At 49.3% G+C, this 17,697-nt stretch overlaps 1 protein-coding gene across 1 annotated transcript; it reads left to right on the forward strand.

Annotated features, from left to right (window-relative positions):
* Positions 1-9,925: 9,925 nt before the first annotated feature.
* Positions 9,926-16,248, forward strand: IL10RA (interleukin 10 receptor subunit alpha). The gene is made up of 7 exons (XM_081890979.1): positions 9,926-10,015; positions 10,270-10,393; positions 10,561-10,739; positions 11,831-11,991; positions 12,461-12,611; positions 13,361-13,482; positions 14,240-16,248. Exons 1-7 carry the CDS (start codon positions 9,964-9,966, stop codon positions 15,134-15,136), a joined length of 1,686 nt encoding a protein of 561 aa, XP_081747105.1. The 5' UTR covers positions 9,926-9,963; the 3' UTR covers positions 15,137-16,248.
* The last annotated feature ends 1,449 nt before the right edge of the window (positions 16,249-17,697 follow it).

The following is a 17,697-nucleotide window of genomic DNA, read 5'->3' on the forward strand; positions in this document are numbered from 1 at the left end:
CTTTGGAAGCTGCTTCTGATCTCTGGAAGCCTCTCAATTGCCATTAACAGCACACAGAATTACAGTGGTACCTCGGGTTACAGATGCTTCAGGTTACAGACTCCGCTAACCCAGAAATAGTATCTCGGGTTAAGAACTTTGCTTCAGGATGAGAAAAGAAATTGTGCGGTGGTGGCACGGCAGCAGCGGGAGGCCCCATTAGCTAAAGTGGTGCTTCAGGTTAAGAACAGTTTCAGGTTAAGAACGAACCTCCAGAACGAATTAAGTTCTTAACCCGAGGTACCACTGTATTATTATTATTATTATTATTATTATTATTATTATTATTATTATTATTATTATTATTATTTTATTTATACCCCGCCCATCTGGCGGGGTTTCCCAAACCACTCTGGGCAGCTCCCAACAGTGGACTAAAAACAGAATAAAACTTCAAACATTAAAAACTTCCCTAAACAGGGCTGCCTTCAGATGTCTTCTAAAAGTCAGATAGTTGTTTACTTCATTGACATGGGAGGGAGTTCCACAGGGTGGGTGCCACTACCGAGAAGGCTCTCTGCCTGGTTCCCTGTAACCTCACTTCTCGCAGGAACTGCAGTGATGGTATACTCTTTCCCTTTGGGTCTTCTTCTTCTTCTTCTTCTTCTTCTTCTTCTTCTTCTTCTTCTTCTTCTTCTTCTTCTTCTTCTTCTTCTTCGCCATTGCATCCCCAGCAAAGATGCAAGCCCCTTACAAAATTCCACAATTCCAAAGACAGCAGCAGGCAAAGGCTCAGTATCCCCCCTGGTTTCAGAACAGGTGTGTGCATGTCTGTATGTGCGTACGTGTGTGTGTGTGTGTGAATCCATGTTTGTGCTAAGGCAGAGTGAGTCAGCAGCGATCCCCAAGGCTGGGAGTTTGGATCCCTTCGTCTCATTCAGTTCTGCCTTTCGACAGACACTGGGCTCCCCAGAGAAGTTTGATTCAGCCAGACTGTCTTCTTCAATTGGGGAAGGGAGAAGGAGGTTCAAGGGGCAGGATGAACTAGCTCCAGGGTGAAGAAACCATGGGAAATAAATGTGAACGCAGATTGCAAACTGGGCTTTGGAGGTTGAGAAGGGATGTCTGGTTTACACACACTCAATTCCTGTGTGAGTCTTGGGGATAAGGATCACTGTCACCCACCCTCAGTCTTTAGAAGAGGAAGGGGCATGAATCCAGATGTATCCACATGTATTTATTAATATTTGTTATATTTGAGGAATATATACTCTGCCTCTTTAAAAAAAAATCCTTGCATGGCTTTCAAAATCTTAAAACACCACAAAATGGATTTAATTATATATTAAAATATATTTACAAAACCCCGGAAAAATCAGTAATAACACCTTAAAACAAACAGCAAACCCCGGCAAGTCAAAATGAAACAGACTGAACTAAAAGACAGGATAAAATAAAGAAACACCTTTGCCTGGCACTGAAATGACATCAGGATAGGTATTAGCCAGGGAAGCCTCTCTGAGATGAGTATTTATTACTACTACTACTACTACTACTACTACTACTACTATTATTGCAAGGAGCTCAAGGTGGCATACGTAGTTCTCCCCCTTCCCATTTTATCCTCACAACAACCCTGTGAGGTAGGATAGACTGAAAGTGAGTGCCCTTCACCGTTGTGTGAAGATTTGAACCCTGGTCTCCCAGATCGCGGTCCGACACTTTAAGCACGCTGAAGCAAGTTTGAGTGTATCAAATGATAGATTATTTACGTTTATTATAATATCACCACTAGGGGGTATTTACCTCAGGTAGCCTTGTGTTACCAACAACCCATCTCTGCAGCTTTCCCCCCCCCCCAAAAAAAAAAATACGTTGGGCATCTCAGAAGAGGATGGTGTTTCACATAACTGGGGCCACTACTGACAAGGCTCTTCCTTGGCTGCTGTACATATGATGGGGAGAAACGCCCAAAGAAGGAGCTTGCTGCAGGGACAATAGAGGCAACCCATCTCTCCAGCCAGGTACCATGACTAAATGCTCAGAGATGTGTTTTTGACCAAAAGGTCCTGAGTAAATGTAGCAGAGTCACAGAATAAAAGGAAGGGCCCTTGGATGAGTCAGTAGCAGATGAAAGGCCTCTTCTGTACTAACTCCAAATGTGGGCTATATCCAGCGGGGGACGTCTGAACCCTAAGCGCTCTCCTTGCCTGCCGCCAGGCTCAGCTGGTCATCCTGAGCACTGTTCGATGTTTTGCTGAGGTGCCTTTCCCAAGCACCAGCCTTACACAACCGGTTGATCGTCTTGTCTGGCAGAGCAGAGGGAGGCCGGAAGCACCTGAGGACGAGGAAGCCAATTACTGCTCTTACGTGGCAAAAGCATTACGAAAGCTGCTTCCCAGTTCACTCATCATACTGATGGGCTGGTGTCACAAGCTCCCACAGAAGATACATTGGCAAAGACGGTTTCGGCCAGCCTACTCTGCAAGATGCAACGGCAACGTCAGGCGGAGGTAGGCAGCTCTTCCTGCCTCTTCAAGCCTCCAGCCCATCTCTGTCTCTCACTGGGAGCTGAGTTGCAACGAAGAACAGGAGCGGGGCTCAGATTTGGAAAGGCTCCTCGTTGCCAAGGGAGCATATTTACATATTTACATATAAGCTAAACAAGCTATAGCTTAGGGTCCTACTCTCCTGGGAGCCCAAAAAAAATTTAAAGGGGGGAAAAACTGGGTGCACATTTCCAAAATATAAGATAGAAAACAAATAAAATAAAACCTACATACAGCAACAGTGTTTTGTGTTGTGTAGGCTCCTATGATGTAAGTAATGGGCCCCACCTGCTAGCCTGCTCCCTAAAATATCACTGGTTTGCTCATTTCTATATACAGGGTACCTACATTCTGCATGGACTGTTATGGGCAAATGGCTTTAGATACCTATTAGGTCCATAAAGCATATATTCAACACAGCGGCAATTTGTTGTTGACAAAGGACAGCTGGACATATAAAGGGCCCCATTACCTTCAGTAGCTTAGGACCTCATCAAACCTAAATCCGGCCCTGCATGGGAGTCCTTGCTCTCACAGAGCCAAAGTTGTGAGGGCTGACCACAGTTATGCAATGGCATTCTACACATGCTCAGAGACACCCTACTTATTGTGACTCCACATATGCGCATAGCCTTTGACAAGTTTATATTGAGAATTCGTTCCAGTTTGTTTACAGGGCAGTTATAAAAGAATAAGCACTCGCCCTGATTTCCTTGTGGGGTGCTGACACATCTTCCAAGTAATCACTCACTCACTCACCCTATATTTCTCTGTGCATTCCCCCAACACTTTCCTGACTTAAAATGTACCCCGCAGAAGGGATTAAAGCACATACAACTGAAGAGGACTAAAGAGATCTATCGCCCAAGCACAATAAATCCACGCACAAAAAAACCACCCTGGACTTTTTGCAGTTTAGAAAGTGATGGGAGTCTGCATTTTGAAGTGTGGGGTAATGAATTACCAATGGGAAGATATATGAACACTCTGCAAGGACATCAGGATGAATGCTCAGTGAAGACCAGATATATTCTAACCTCCATGTAAGCTTTGTGCTAGCAACTCAAAATAAATCCTCAATAGGTCATCTGAAGGAACTTCAAATATCACTTTGGGTTGGGTTTTCTTTTCCAGTGGACATTATTATTATTATTATTATTATTATTATTATTATTATTATTGTATTTATATTCCGTCTCCCCACCCCCCAGACAGGGACTTGTTGTGCTAGGGCAACATAGCACTTTAATCCATGTTAATTGCACAAAACCTAAAGTTTCAGTATGCACCCCAACCCCTCCCACACAGTATTTACAGTTTGGACACAACTATAATTATTTTCCGTGTTTGTACAGTGGTACCTCAGGTTACATATGCTTCAGGTTACAGACTCCGCTAACCCAAAAATAGTGCTTCAGGTTAAGAACTTTGCTTCAGGGTGAGAACAGAAATCGTGTTCCGGTGGTGCAGCGGCAGCAGGAGGCCCCATGAGCTAAAGTGGTGCTTCAGGTTAAGAACAGTTTCAGGTTAAGTATGGACCTCCGGAACGAATTAAATACTTAACCCAAGGTACCACTGTATTAGTGCTTTTGAGTGTTTGAAGTGATATGCCCAGTGGTGCACGCTTCAGCTGCTCATAACAGTCCTGTAAGGCGGGCTGCTGATCAGTGGCGTAGTGTGGGGGGTGCAGGGGGGGCCGGGCGCACCGGGTGCAACATCTGGGGGTTAGTGTTAGGGGGCGCAAATCCACGGGTTAGGGGGTGCAAATTACTTGCCTTGCCCCGGGTGCTGGCAACCCATGCTACGCCACTGCTGCTGATACATCATTGTCCCATATTGCAGATACGGGGGCAGAGACAGAGAGTTCTTTTGCTGGCAGCTACCGTTCCCCAACAGAAAGAGCTGGTTCCAGAGCCATTGAATCCAACAGGAGGAGGCTAGGGTCCCAGTTACAGAAGGCAGACTCCTTCACCAAAGTATGTACCAAGGAGGGCAGGAGGGCAGCAAAGTCCAAACAAGCCAAGGTCAAGTGCACTAGGTCAGACTAAGTCCAAACATGACCCAGAGACAAAGTCAGGCAGCAACTCCAGGGTCAATATCACAGGGAGCTGAAGGCAGGAGGTCAAGACTCAGGAGCAAGGACCCAGAGACTTGTGCTGCTGTTAGCAAGAGGGGAACCTCATCTGCTCCAACCTTCCCCTTAAGCACAGTTGCAACAGGGACCACTTACTCACAAGAAGACCAACAACTAGGGCTGTGTGGACATATACTGTGTGGTTTGCTTTTTGGCCTGGAACCAAAGCTGTTGTTGCTGGCGCTCTCAAAGACAGGGTGAGTCTGCTCCTTCCTCTGACCATTCCATCGTCCAGTATAAACTGGGAGCTGGGGGAGTTCAAAGGGTCCCTCAGAACTGAATGCAGGGAGCCCTGCCTGCTCCTTAAGATCCTCAACCTGTGGAGTGTCTGATTCGTCCTCAGGTCAGGGCTAGGGCACTAGGCAGGATATTGGCAATTGTGCTTGTCACAGAACGTATGGGATAGGATGGCAAAGGTTTAAGTATGGAGTTGCCAGCTGGTTGCTCCAGCAGGGCTCCTGTACTTTTGGCAGCTGCATAGCAGAGAGAAGAGCAGCATGTGAGGTGTTCCTTAGGGCTGCAAGTTCCACATTGGGAACACCTTCATCTGTTGCTGTCCATCCTGGAGGTCACTTGGGGCAAGCAGGTTGGTGTCTGGAGTGTTAAGGTAATGTCCCTGTTGGGCTCCTAAGTGTCATTGATGTACTCAAATCCCCGTGTCTGTGTGTGTGGTGAGGTCAGGCAGTTTTGTAGGAGCTTTCTCCAAAGTTTCCCATCTCCAGAGCTCCCCCTGGTGATCTCTAAGGGTGTATGGCAGGAGGACTGAGAAATGGAGCTCCATGCGCAGCCTCTATGGCAGTGGTTTTCTTTTTTAAAAAAATAATATTTATTAAAGTTTCAAAAAAGTTACAAAAATAAGAAAGAAGAAAAGAAGGGGGGAAAGAAAAAAAAGAAAAGAAAGAAACAGAGAATACAAAATACAGAAAAATAAGAACAATTAAAAACATTTCCCTCTTTCCATGTCTTGTCTTTCATTTACTTATTTCCCTGACCTCCTCACACCTCCCTTTTTTTGTATTCTAGTTCAATTAAATATTCCAGCAAATCCTTTCCAGCTTGATTTTTATCGTAATAGTTTATCTTAATGTAGTATAATTTTACATTCTCGTCTTTCAGCAGTTAAAAAATCAATTTTTACCTAATCTTTTATATCAATTCTGCTAAAACCACATTACTTCATTCCAACATCCTTCTAACATTCCTGAATTTTACAATGTTTCTGTAGATAAACTTTAAATTTTCTCCCATCTTCTTCCACCAACTCTTCACCTTTGTCTCGGATTCTGCCAGTCATCTCCGCCAGTTCCATATAGTCCATCACTTTCATCTGCCATTCTTCCCGGGTGGGTAAATCTTGTGTCTTCCAATGCTTTGCGATGAGTATTCTTGCTGCTATGGCAGTGGTTTTCAACCAGTGGACCATGGCACCCTGGGGCGCCTTTTTCTAATTGCAAAGTCCATGGTAAATGCAACAATTGAATATTTCTGCGGTGCCCGCCTTCCCTTGATGTCTGAGCAAGTGCTTATTTTGCTTAATGGTTAATCCAGCCATGGGTGTAGTACCCAGGATTTGAGGGGGGCAGGCTTTTGCTAGGGTATTGATTTGTATTGATTGGCGGGCAGCTGCCCCCCTGCCCTTACCCAGCCCTGCCAACCCCTCCGTACCCCTCTGCGCTGCTGCCTCTTTCGTTTCTCGAAGCGCTGCTTCTTTCTTCTAAGCCTCTCTCTTTCCCCCCTTCCCTATTTCGGTTGTTGTTTTCGCTCTGGGGTTTCCTGTGAAACTGTGGCGGGTGGGGAGGAAGAAGAAGCCGGCCGAGACTGCAGTTTGGGTTTCTCCCAGATGCCCCAAAGCAGAGGGGAAGTCGAGCCCTTTCTCCTCCCCCGACCCCACGGCAATCGCTGCCTGAGGATAGACGTGCCGCTTCTGACCGGTTGGAGGTGGGGTGGAGCCTTTTCATCAAGACCCATGATGTGACCAGTGGTCCGGTGATGTCATCCTGAAAACTCGAGACAGGGACTCTTAGGGTCCCCTCCGGCCAAAGGTCAGAAAGATGGTGGTGGCAGACACAGGGCACGCGAGAGGTGGCATTTCGCTTCCAGATAGAGGGCCTTCTTAGTAGTGGCACCCACCCTGTGGAACGCCATCCTTTTAGATGTGAAGGAAGTAAGGAACTATCTAATCTTTAAAAGACATCTGAAGGCAGCCCTGTTTAGGGAAGTTTTTAATATTGAATGCTGTATTGTTTTTAACACTTGATTGGAAGCCGCCCAGAGTGGCTGGGGAAACTCAGCCAGATGGGCGGGGTATAAATAATAATAATAATAATAATAATAATAATAATAATAATATTCCCACCAGCCCCTACGCCCCTGTGTGTTGTCACCTTATCCTCGCCAGCCCCTGAAACTGAAGCTGAAGCTGGGAGGTGGACTTTAGCTGTGACACACACACACACTCACACTTGGCTTTCCCCAACAATATACAAGGCAAACACAGGCGCACGCACTAAATCTGAGTCACGGGTCAGTATTAGAACGAGCGGAAGATCATCAAAGGGTGCGTGTGGACTTACTTCCCTTGGGAGCTTGCAGTGGCGTAGCGTGGGTTGTCAGCACCCGGGGCAAGGCAAGTAATTTGCGCCCCCTAACCCGTGGATTTTAGTAGGGACAGAGAGCTGCGAGTGCGAGCGCGCCCCCCCAGATGTTGCACCCGGTGCAGCCGGCCCCCCCTGCACCCCCCACGCTACGCCACTGGGAGCTTGGATGCGCTTCTGTGAGGAGGGGCCGCGGCAGAGACCCTGATGACTGGCGAAAGAAGAGCCCTGCTGGGGGAGAGGAAGGAAAGACCCCCCCCGACAGCCCCCAGAGGGACACCGTCTCCCTTCCTCTGGCAGAATCCCCTGGTAATCCCTTTCGTTGGATGACAACACCCACACCAGGCCTAGCATAGTGAGCAGGGGGGAGGAAGTCCCCCCACACCTCCACAGCATACTAAACCTCAATTGTCTGTCCCCAACTCCCATGGGCATAGCCAGAGGTGCCTCTGCCCCCCTAAATCAGGTAAAAAAAGGAAAAGCTAAATTGAAAGTAGAAGTAATCAGGATATTTGAAACTGAAATGCTCGCTGAGGTCAAAAGAATTAAGTAATTTAAGTGAAAGTAATTTAAATCATTTCATTCTGAATCTGCTAGACAGAGACGGACAAAAGGATGGTGACAGGTGGGTGTCCTGATGCCCCCCAGCATAAATACTGGCTATGCCCATGCCGTCCCCATCAATAATACACCCCTAAATGCTTCCTCGTGCGCACCAACTAGTGAACTTTACTCTTTGGCAGGGCTCAGCAAGGGGCGTAGGTAGGACATTGCGCACACACACCCCACTGGAAACTGACATGTGGACTCCACTCTGCCCAGGGCTGGATTTAGGCTTGATGAGGCCCTAAGCTACTGAAGGTAATGGGGACCCTTTATATGTCCAGCTGTCCTCAGTCAACAACAAATTGCCACTGCTTTTTGTGTTGAATATATGCTATACAGTATGGTAATTTATGGACCTAACAGGTATCTAAAGCCATTTGCACATAACAAAATGTGTATTTTATCAAGGTAATTGTTGAACTGAAATACAGTTAAGAAGAAGTATATTAATAGTGAAATACAATTAAGAAGTACAGTATAGTGATAGTGATATTTTAGGGAACAGGCTAGCAGGCAGGGCCCATTACTTACACCATAGGAGTCTACACAACACAAAACATTTGCTGTATGTACGTTTTATTTTATCTTATTTATTTTATCTTATATTTTGGAATTGTAGGGCCCTAAGCTATAGCTTGTTTAGCTTATATGTAAATCTGGCACTGATCCTGCCCCACAGATATGCCGCCGCAGCACCCAAGAAAGGGCTGGGCAGCTGTCCGTCAGGAGCCTCAACAGACACCTGCAAACAGCAGCAGTAGGGATGGAAGCAGAGAACCATAGAATTGTAGATTGGGAAGGGGCGCTGAGGATAATCTAGTGATTTTCTAGAATTTCTAGTCCAACCCGCTGAGATAGCTCAGTCGGTCGGCTCTTAATCTCAGGGCCCTGGGTTCATATCCCACATTGGGCAAGAAGAGTCCTGCATGGCAGGGGGTTGGGCTAGATGACCATCGGGGTCCCTTCCAACCTCATGATTTTATTCTAACCCCCTGCAATGCAGGAATATGCAGCTGCCCCAGGGATCGAATCTGCAGCCTTTGCATCATTAGCACCACACTCTAACCAAGGGAGCCAAGCAGGCCAGCATTCATAGAATCATAGAGTTGGAAGAGACCACAAGGGCCATCGAGTCCAATTCATAGTGGTTGAATGCTGGAAATTAGGCGAGGGTCATGCTTGTTGGGTTAGCAGAAAAACTGGCATGTCACCTGCATGTTGCCTGATCTATGAAGACCACTACCATCATCATCATCATCATCATCATCATAATTTATATCCTGCCCATCTGGTCGCATTTCCCCAGCCACTCTGAACTGCTCGCAACAGAATATTAAAAACACAATAAAACATCAAACATTAAAAACTTCCCTAGACACTGCTGCCTTCATATGTCTTCTAAAGTCAGATAGTTGTTTATTTCCTTGACATCTGATGGGAGGGTGTTCTACAGCGGTTCCCTGTAACTTCACTTCTCGCAGCGAGGAAACCGCCAGAAAGCCCTCGGCGCTGGACCTCAGTGTCCTGCCTGAACGATGGGGGTGGAGACGCTCCTTCAGGTATACTGGGCGGAGGGCATTTAGGGCTTTAAAGGTCAGCACCAACCCTTTGAATTGTGCTCGGAAATGTACTGGCATAAACGCACAGAAATCTTTGGAAAGGCGTGCTGGCGTGAAATAGTTGATAAGTTATGCTGTATGAGTTAAGGCTCCTTTGGAACTCACCGGGACTGCTTTCAATGGAACAACCGTTAATTTGTATTTTGCTATGATTTGTTAATTGATTTCTCAAACTTTTAATTAACAAAACAAAACAAAAACCTGCAGATAGGGAAGAGACTAGGTGGACGGATCCGCCTGCAGTGTTGGGCCGCTGGTTTTCGCGCGGCTCAGTCCCCAATCCAGAAGTGCTCTCTCGCCTCCTCAGGGGGACGCGCCGCCGGGCTGCCCAGAGAAGCAGCGGGACATTCCCCGAGGGAGGTGGCGTAGGCGGGGATTGCCCCGAGGGAAGCGAAAAACGTTGCCCGCGCTTCCCTCCCCGCCCACCTCGCAGCCTCGCTCACTCGCTGGCCCGCAGCCGCCTGGACTGGAGGGACGGGGCAATGCTCTTGGCGGCGCTTCTGCTGCTCCTCCTGCGCTGCTTTCGGGGACACGGTGAGGATCCCGGGCAGGAGAGGGTCGCGGGACCCGACGGGGCGTGGGGCTTGCCTTTCTGATCCAGCCGCGGGGCTCTCCTTGCCTTCTGAGGGTGCCAAGTCTGGGTCTCTCCGTGGCCGCGCCCTCCTCCTTTGGAGTAGAGCGGGCAGAAGATGCCCTGGCCCGCCCGGAGCCCTGGCTTGGTCCCTCTTGGGCTCACCACGGTGCCTAGCTAACCGAGGACCATCAGTCGGTAACCGCTGCCTTTGCAGGAGGGAAGATCCCAGCCCCGCCCGAGCGCGTGAGATTCGTGGCCGAGACCTTTCAGCACGAGCTGCGCTGGGAGCCCCCGAGCACCGGACACGGGCTCCTCCTGTACGACGTCCAGTATGTGCGGTAAGAAGGGAAAGGGCCGTCGCGGGAGGCACTGGGGGTCTTGGTGGGGCATCTGTCTTAAGTGTGGAAGGGTCTCTGTCCACATCCAAGGCAACCCCCCCCCCGCTCCGTCGCCACTCCGGCCTCCTCCTCTAGGCTTACCCGCTTCGCCCGGTCCTCTCCTGCAGATACGGCAAGATCGGCGGCTGGAACCCAGCGCAGCACTGCACGCGCGTCCGGAGCCACTCCTGCGACCTCTCCTACGAGACGCGGGAGCCCTCGGAGTTCTACTACGCCAGAGTCCGGACGGTCACCGGGACGCGCGTTTCCAACTGGACCCAGACGAATCGCTTCGATCCCAAGACAGGTAGCCGTCCCACCCCACCCCCAGGAAACCGGCAGTTGTGGGTGAACCGCGCCAGAGAATCCGGATTAGGAGCTGGTGCGCTTGACCAGCCCCGCCGTCGGGCAAGGAGATGCGCGCTCCTTGCGCGACAGCAGCGAGGAAAGGGCTTTGGACTGATGGTAGAGAGGCTGCTGTGCGTGAGGAGGTTCCAATCCCCACTGCCATCTCCTGCCTAGAGAGCAGCTGCCAGTCAGTGTAGGCAAGGCTGAATTAGATGGACCTATAAAGGCAGCTTTCTAACGTTGCAATCCTGGGTGGCTGGCCGCCTCTCAGAGCCCTCCGCCCCTCAGCTCCCTGGTCTGTGTCCCATTGTGTTTATGTTTTGAATTGCTACTTAGCCTATTTCTCCAAAGTGGCTAACAGATTGTGACAAGAAACGGAATAAAACATAATCCCTAAAAAAAACCTTCAATGTACATTCAAATCACGAAATTAGTAAGACTTGAAGATGCTATCACTGCAATCATGCATAGTTAATACAATTTGTGACCTTACTGTCTGTTCTTGGTTTGTTATTTTGTGTTGTTTGTTTTCCTAGCTGCAAAGAAATATCTATTTTTAATGACTAAATTAATAAATATCCAAATCTATTTAACAAGTCCCAGCAGCACAATAATAATGCAGAGCCGAGCCAGCAGAACTGCAACATTATAAGTCAGGCCTGTTAAAAAAATTGCAAGCATTCTCTTGGCTACTGGTAGGCTGTGTGCTCGGTGTCTGCGCAGCCCAGGAAACATGAAAGGCCATTGGAGTTTGGGATGGGAACAACTCTTCACCAGCATGGCTGAAGGGTTTTTCCAGCTTCTCTGTTTTACACGATCTGGGTCCAGGCTATGTCAAGGGGTGACTGTCACCCCCATCTCCCAGTCACAGGGACTGGGCAGGGTTTGCTCAATAGAGGTGGACAAATAGTCATGAGAAGGGTAGAGGGCAAATTCCCCAATTTAGGACAACAGTATTTTCCTAACTTTGGAACTTCACTCTCAGGCAGTTTTTAGAACTCCCCCAGCAGAAATTCCCATTAATTCTTTGTGGTTGTTTCATTTTCCCAGCAACTCCTCGACTGGCAGGAGTGAGCCTCTCACTTTCCCACAACGTGATCCAAGTCAAGCTGCAACCTCCGACCAGCAGGTGGCACAATATAACCTATGAGGACCTCTACCACTGGGAGGAATACCATGTCCATATCCGGAAGGTGTCTGACAATACCCAGGTAAGGCTGTGGTGGATGGCAGGGCACCCTGGCTGGAAGAGTTCAGGGGGAAGGTCTGCCTGTGGTAGGGGTGGGAGAGCACCCAGCTACAGCACCCACTTCGCCGTCCCTCCTTCTGCTCTGCTGGCCACTGGGGGCGCTCTCTCTGGATGGGCACTGCACGCTCTGGCAGGGAACTTGTCCTAGGCAGCCCCTTCTGTTCCCAGAGGAAGCCCTCTTGGTGGCATACTAGGGAGGGAGGCAGTTGCTGAAGGTTCCAGGTGCTTCCCACAAAGAAGAGAAGGGCCAGGGCCAGTCCCTTTGGCATAGGGAGGGCTAGTCTCTTTGAGGATGCCAGGGGGCAGAGGAGACACTCTTGGCACTGACGGGGACTTGGCTAGAGCCGGATATCATTGGCCAGCCTGGTGAACTCTGGCTGGAGTTGGACTGAGCTGGACTGACAACTCTCACATTACGGTATTTTCTGCAGTTTGAATATGTTAAGACCAAGCTGGAGTTTAACCTCTCATCGCTGTCATGGGGAGAGCGCTACTGCATCAGTGTGGAGCCACGGGTGGTCTCCCAGGCAAGTCCTGGCAAGAGGACAGAGGAGCAGTGTATCTCAATACCCACTGAGGAAGGTGAGGCTCCAGTCCCCTTCCTCCTCAGCACCCCCTTACTGTTCTTCTGTGTGGCAGAGTGAGAGAGACATGATGGAGATCAACAGGTACCAAAAAGAGAATTGGGGGGGGGCGGGGAAGGAAGAGAGATCCACTGGAGGGGATTGCAAAGGCAGGCTGGGCCCAAATAAAGCAGCCTAGTTAAATGCTTGGTGAAGAGTCAACAGCAGGAGACATTGGAAGCATCTCCTAGGTAGCTAATGACCCTGCCCTCTGCATCTGCCACAAAGCATCCACAGGGTTGCTGTTCATAGGATCATAAAATTGTAGAGTTGGAAGGGACCACGAGGGCCATCTAGTCCACCCCCTGCAATGCAATGCATGGGGCTCAAACCCATGATCCTGAGATTGAGAGTCTCATGCTCTACCCAACTGAGCTCTTAAGCTACAAACCTTTCTTTCTCTCCATAGCATGTGTCTCTGACACATTTGCATCTGCACACATTCTCATGTAAGGAACCTAGCTGCGCCAGTCCCTTCCTTCACCTCCTCAAGGAGGCTTGATTCATTGCAGAGGGCAGCGGGAGGGAGGCAAGCTAGCCAGTGCACACAGAGAGGAATGGAGGGGACACAGACTCAGGTCCCACAGTTGATTCTCCAGGTACTCCTGTCTCTACCGTGCACTTAGCAATCTCCTGCAGATGCCTGTAGAACTCCCCCATCAGGCCATCCGGTTGAATAATCAGGGGTCGCTGCTCTCTTCTTTGCAGACCATGTAAGATCCATCCTCATCTCCAGCTTGGCCCTCCTGACGGTGATCGTCCTCTGTGGCCTGGGACTGGGAGCAGCCTGTGCCTATGTGAGGAAACCCAAAGAGGCACCTCTCTTACTGGTAAGTGCTTCCAGGGAGGTTCAGAGCCCTCTCTCCCTATGGGTAGCCCAACTGTACAGGCAAAATAGGAAACTGAATCCTAGGGGTGCTTCTGCAGCCATGGAAAAGTCTTAAAGAGAGAGTCACTGCCTGCACTTCTGTAGAAGGCAACCCAGAGGGGGATGAGCAGCTCATCAAGTGTGTAGGACCGACCCCGCACATTCAGGGGCCCTTCTGCACCTCCCCACCTATTTATTCAGAGTACCTAGCTGTCTTTCAGGGAGTGTTTATAAAAGAAAACCAGGTTTATGTAGGGCAAAGCCATAGAAAATAAGTTGCTAATGCTCCTATTTTGCAGATAGGGATTGAGGCTGAGAGATACTAACCTATCCACACTGAGTGCATGACTGGGGGTGGGACTTAAACCCACATCTTCCAGCCCCACAACAGCTGTCTGTCTACCACCAAATTCTTTACTTCCCCTGGGTGGATTCAGTTCCTTATCAAGCAAGAAGCTGGTTCTATCATTAGGCAAAGGGTGGCAGGGGGTGGAGTGGGCATCAGCTGTGAGGTCAATCAGCATGTGGCTGGGGGAAGGGGCTCAGCAGGATCCTTAGCATTGGATTCAGGGGACCCTGCCTGCTCCCCACTTGGTGCAGAGTCTTAGAGACAGGTTTTGGTTTCTGAAAGGCCCTTCCAGCTGTGACCAGCACCTGGTTGGCAGAGGTGTACAGAAACCAGAAAGCCACAACTGAAATCTTTTCTTTCTGCCTCCCAGAAATCTCCGGTAAAGCACAGTCTGCACTGGGTGCCAAAGGAGAAGTCTCCACTCGGGATGCAAGACTTGGTATCGTGCTTAGAGGTGGATGCCATCCAGCTGCTCTCCTCCGTGGGACCGAAGGACCCTGTCCATCCTGACAGCACAAAGTGTGGAATGGGAGCAGCACCAGCACCACTGGGAGGTTGCTTCTGGCTGCCGACGCTGCTAACACAGGGTGCAGTGCTCAGGGACCTGATGGACAGCAGCGGCTGCAGCACAGACAGTGGCATCTGCCTGCAGGATCCTTCCGGCAGCCTGGGGAGGCTGTCTCTGGGAAGCAGTGAAGAGGGAGGCACCCAAGAGGATGAGATGGTTGGCCTCAGCAGGGAGGAGCAGCTCTTGCTGGAGGCTCCGTCTTCTTCCAGTGGGACTGAGCAGGTGGCTCCAGAAGCTGAGGACCCACCCAAGGCCCAGATATTTTCTGGGTACCAGAAGCAGTCAGGGACACCTTCAGAGATATTGGGCTGCTCCCAGCCTCCCCTCAGCACAGAGGAGATGACCCCTTTGGAGCCCGTCTTGGCAACTGGGTACTTGAAACAGGCCTCTGTCTGTGCTTCCTCTGGCCTTGCGATGGACGGGACTCTTACCAATGACTTTCTTGGCAGAACAGAGCATCAGAAAGAGCCCTTCCCTCCCAGCATCCCCCTGGAGCAGCTGGGATTGCCCCTTGAATTCCCCAAGACCCTCTTGGCGTTGGGCTTCTTTGAGCAAGAGCTGGCGAGCCCCTCTTCACACATCTCCCCACAAGCGAACTCTGTGCCACAGCTGAGCCTCGGTGTCCCAACCCTCCCGCAGTACTGGGTGCAAGGACTGCCTCCCAATAAGCTGAGTCAATGGGAGATAGCACAGCTCTAATGGAGCCACATAGAGAGGTGGGGGCTGCAGGGTGGAAGGGACAGGATCGGGGACCCTCCTGACTGTCCCTTTCTGTTGGGCAGTTAGAGCTCTAGTTCTGACATCCCTTCCCCGTGATACACTTTTCCTCTGTCCCCAAAACCCATACGTGTAAACCAGCATGTCACAGACATAAAACATGCAGCAGGAAGGAGGCTAATGATGCCAGATGTTTCTGAGAAGCTCTGGGACCCGAATGCAAGAAGGGAGGTCAAGGCAGTGGTGCATGTCTGCCTGAAAAGGTCTGCAGCGACTAGAGGAAGGTAGCTGTGGGCGGCGGAAGGAGAGGACACTTCACACATCATTGGGGTTGTCTCTGCAACACTGAGTACTGGTAGCTTGTTGCTGGCAACAGCTGCGGTGTCTTCAGGATGATTATATATATATTTGTGTGTCTCTCCTTTCCTACAAAGAGCACAGAGATTCCTCAGCTGCCTACCATTCATTTTGGGGCAGAGATCCTTACCTTCGCATTTCGCTTTGGAGATAGAAAGGATGGTGACCCCATCGTAAGCAATAGACACAGACTCAGCAGGACTGGCCTGTGCCTTTCTGAAGTGGAGGTCCCTTTGCTGGCCCTGAGCCAACCTGCCACCCCTCCCCCTCCCTGTACAGCATTGAGAAGTCTTGAGCCCAGAAAGCCCAGTTTCAGCCTCTGATGTCAGCCAGAGGATCTCAGAGATGAAGGAAGCAGTTGGATCTGCCCTTGGCAGCAGCAAAGGGCCCTTCCAGATGATTGACAAGATGGACTTGCCTCCTTCTTAGTGGGGGAACTTGCACTAGCCCAGATTCAGCCCCCTTTGCAATGCCAGGGCCAGCCAAGGTTGCCCTGCCTTTGCCTCTGATGTGACGGGTGCTAAGAAATATATTTGTTCAGATGGACACTGCCTTCAGTGCCAAGCTCACCTTGCCAGCCCTACCATTTCCTTAGGAAGAGGATTCAGCGAGCTTCTTTCAGGATTATTACAATTATAGGGAGGTCGCTAAACGTTCATAATATTTTGTACAAACTGACTTTATTTATTTTATTTATTTTGTAAATCTATTTGGAGCATACAAGTTTTTTTTAAAAATCAATGCATTTCAGTGTATTTATTTATTTAAAATGCCATGCCACTTTGAAGTGTTGCTTTGGGATGAAAACCCTCTGCGAAGCACCCAAGGACCAAGTGTGTGGTGCTTACATTTGCGCAGAGCTTCTCGCCTGGCAGGTGCTGGTCAGATGCAGAGGCTCCTGGTCCGGCGAATGGTCTTGCTCTGTGCACTTCACAGCTCGCAGAGCTGGTGGCGATTCCTTTTCCTACTGATGTCAAGTGGATTGCAAGCACACTGATGTCCTGAGAAGCTAAATGTACCCTCCTTTAGGTACATTTGCAAATGCAAGCTTTTGCCCTCAAGTAGAAAGATCAGGTGACTGCTCTGCACATACATCAGAATGCCAGCACCAGACCACTTCAGACTGCAGCAGGCGTGGGCAGCACATCTGGAAGAAAAGGTCTGCCCCGGCCCTTTAGAAGTGACACCTTCTTTTCTATTGCCAGGAGCTTTTAAACTTAGGGGAACATTTCAAACTGTTGAGCACCCCTCTGCCCTCTGAAGTGGCACAGTCCCGCCCATGGCCATCTGCAGCTGTACCTTCCAAACATCCTATGAGCCAAATCCACAAGGGCAGCCTTGGGTTTGTTTTGATGCAACAAGGAAGTGAAACTCCTCCCCTAGCATGGACAGAGAGCCACAGGGCAGTTGTGCTTTGCAGCTGGCTCTAAACTTAATCCACCCTAAAGAATAAGGCACAGCTGTATTTGGCAAGCAAGACTATTAACAGCAATAGCAGGCAATTGTTTTCAAAGCCTAGCTATGTTCTCATACTCCGTTTTGCACCACTATGAATAATCTGTGCATTTGATTTTTTTAATTTGACAAAATTTGTATGCTGCTTAACTGTAAGTGAAGCCTCTAAGCTGTTTACAAAAAAATGTAAAAGATGCAGTAAATTGTCAGTAAAAGTTCAAGTTCTTTTAAAAAGTCCAAAATATAATTAAAAGCATCCGTTAAGCTAAAATTACAAAAGACACATGAACCTTTAGATGTCCGAGGAGGCTTCCTTAAACAGAAAAGTTTTAGGGGGCACAAGGAAGTCAAAGGAATCGCAGCAGCTTCCCCTTCTCATGGGTCTGTGGTTTCTTCGCTCCCCAGACTGGAGCTGAGCAAGACAGATAGTTTCTCTGGAAAGCCTGGAAAACCTTCAGATACAATTTCTTGGAAAATTCCCCCACACACACACACACACAACATTGCAGCTCTCCTTCAGAGGTTCTGGACTTCCTCTAAACAGGGAGCTGCTTCACAAATGACCAAGAAGAAATTCCACAGCCTTGTGCATTCCCCAAATTATCTCACAGTGTGACGGATAGAGGAAGTCTGTTTGCATGTTATGCAAAGGAGGTTTCAGGAAGTGGTCACCAGGCAGCTGCAGAGCAAGACCCAAGTCTTTTGGTCTCAGGAGTTGTGCTTTTTTGATG

This window comes from Podarcis melisellensis, assembly GCF_964234715.1.
Source record: "Podarcis melisellensis genome assembly, chromosome: 15".
Classification (NCBI taxonomy): Eukaryota; Metazoa; Chordata; class Lepidosauria; order Squamata; family Lacertidae; genus Podarcis; species Podarcis melisellensis.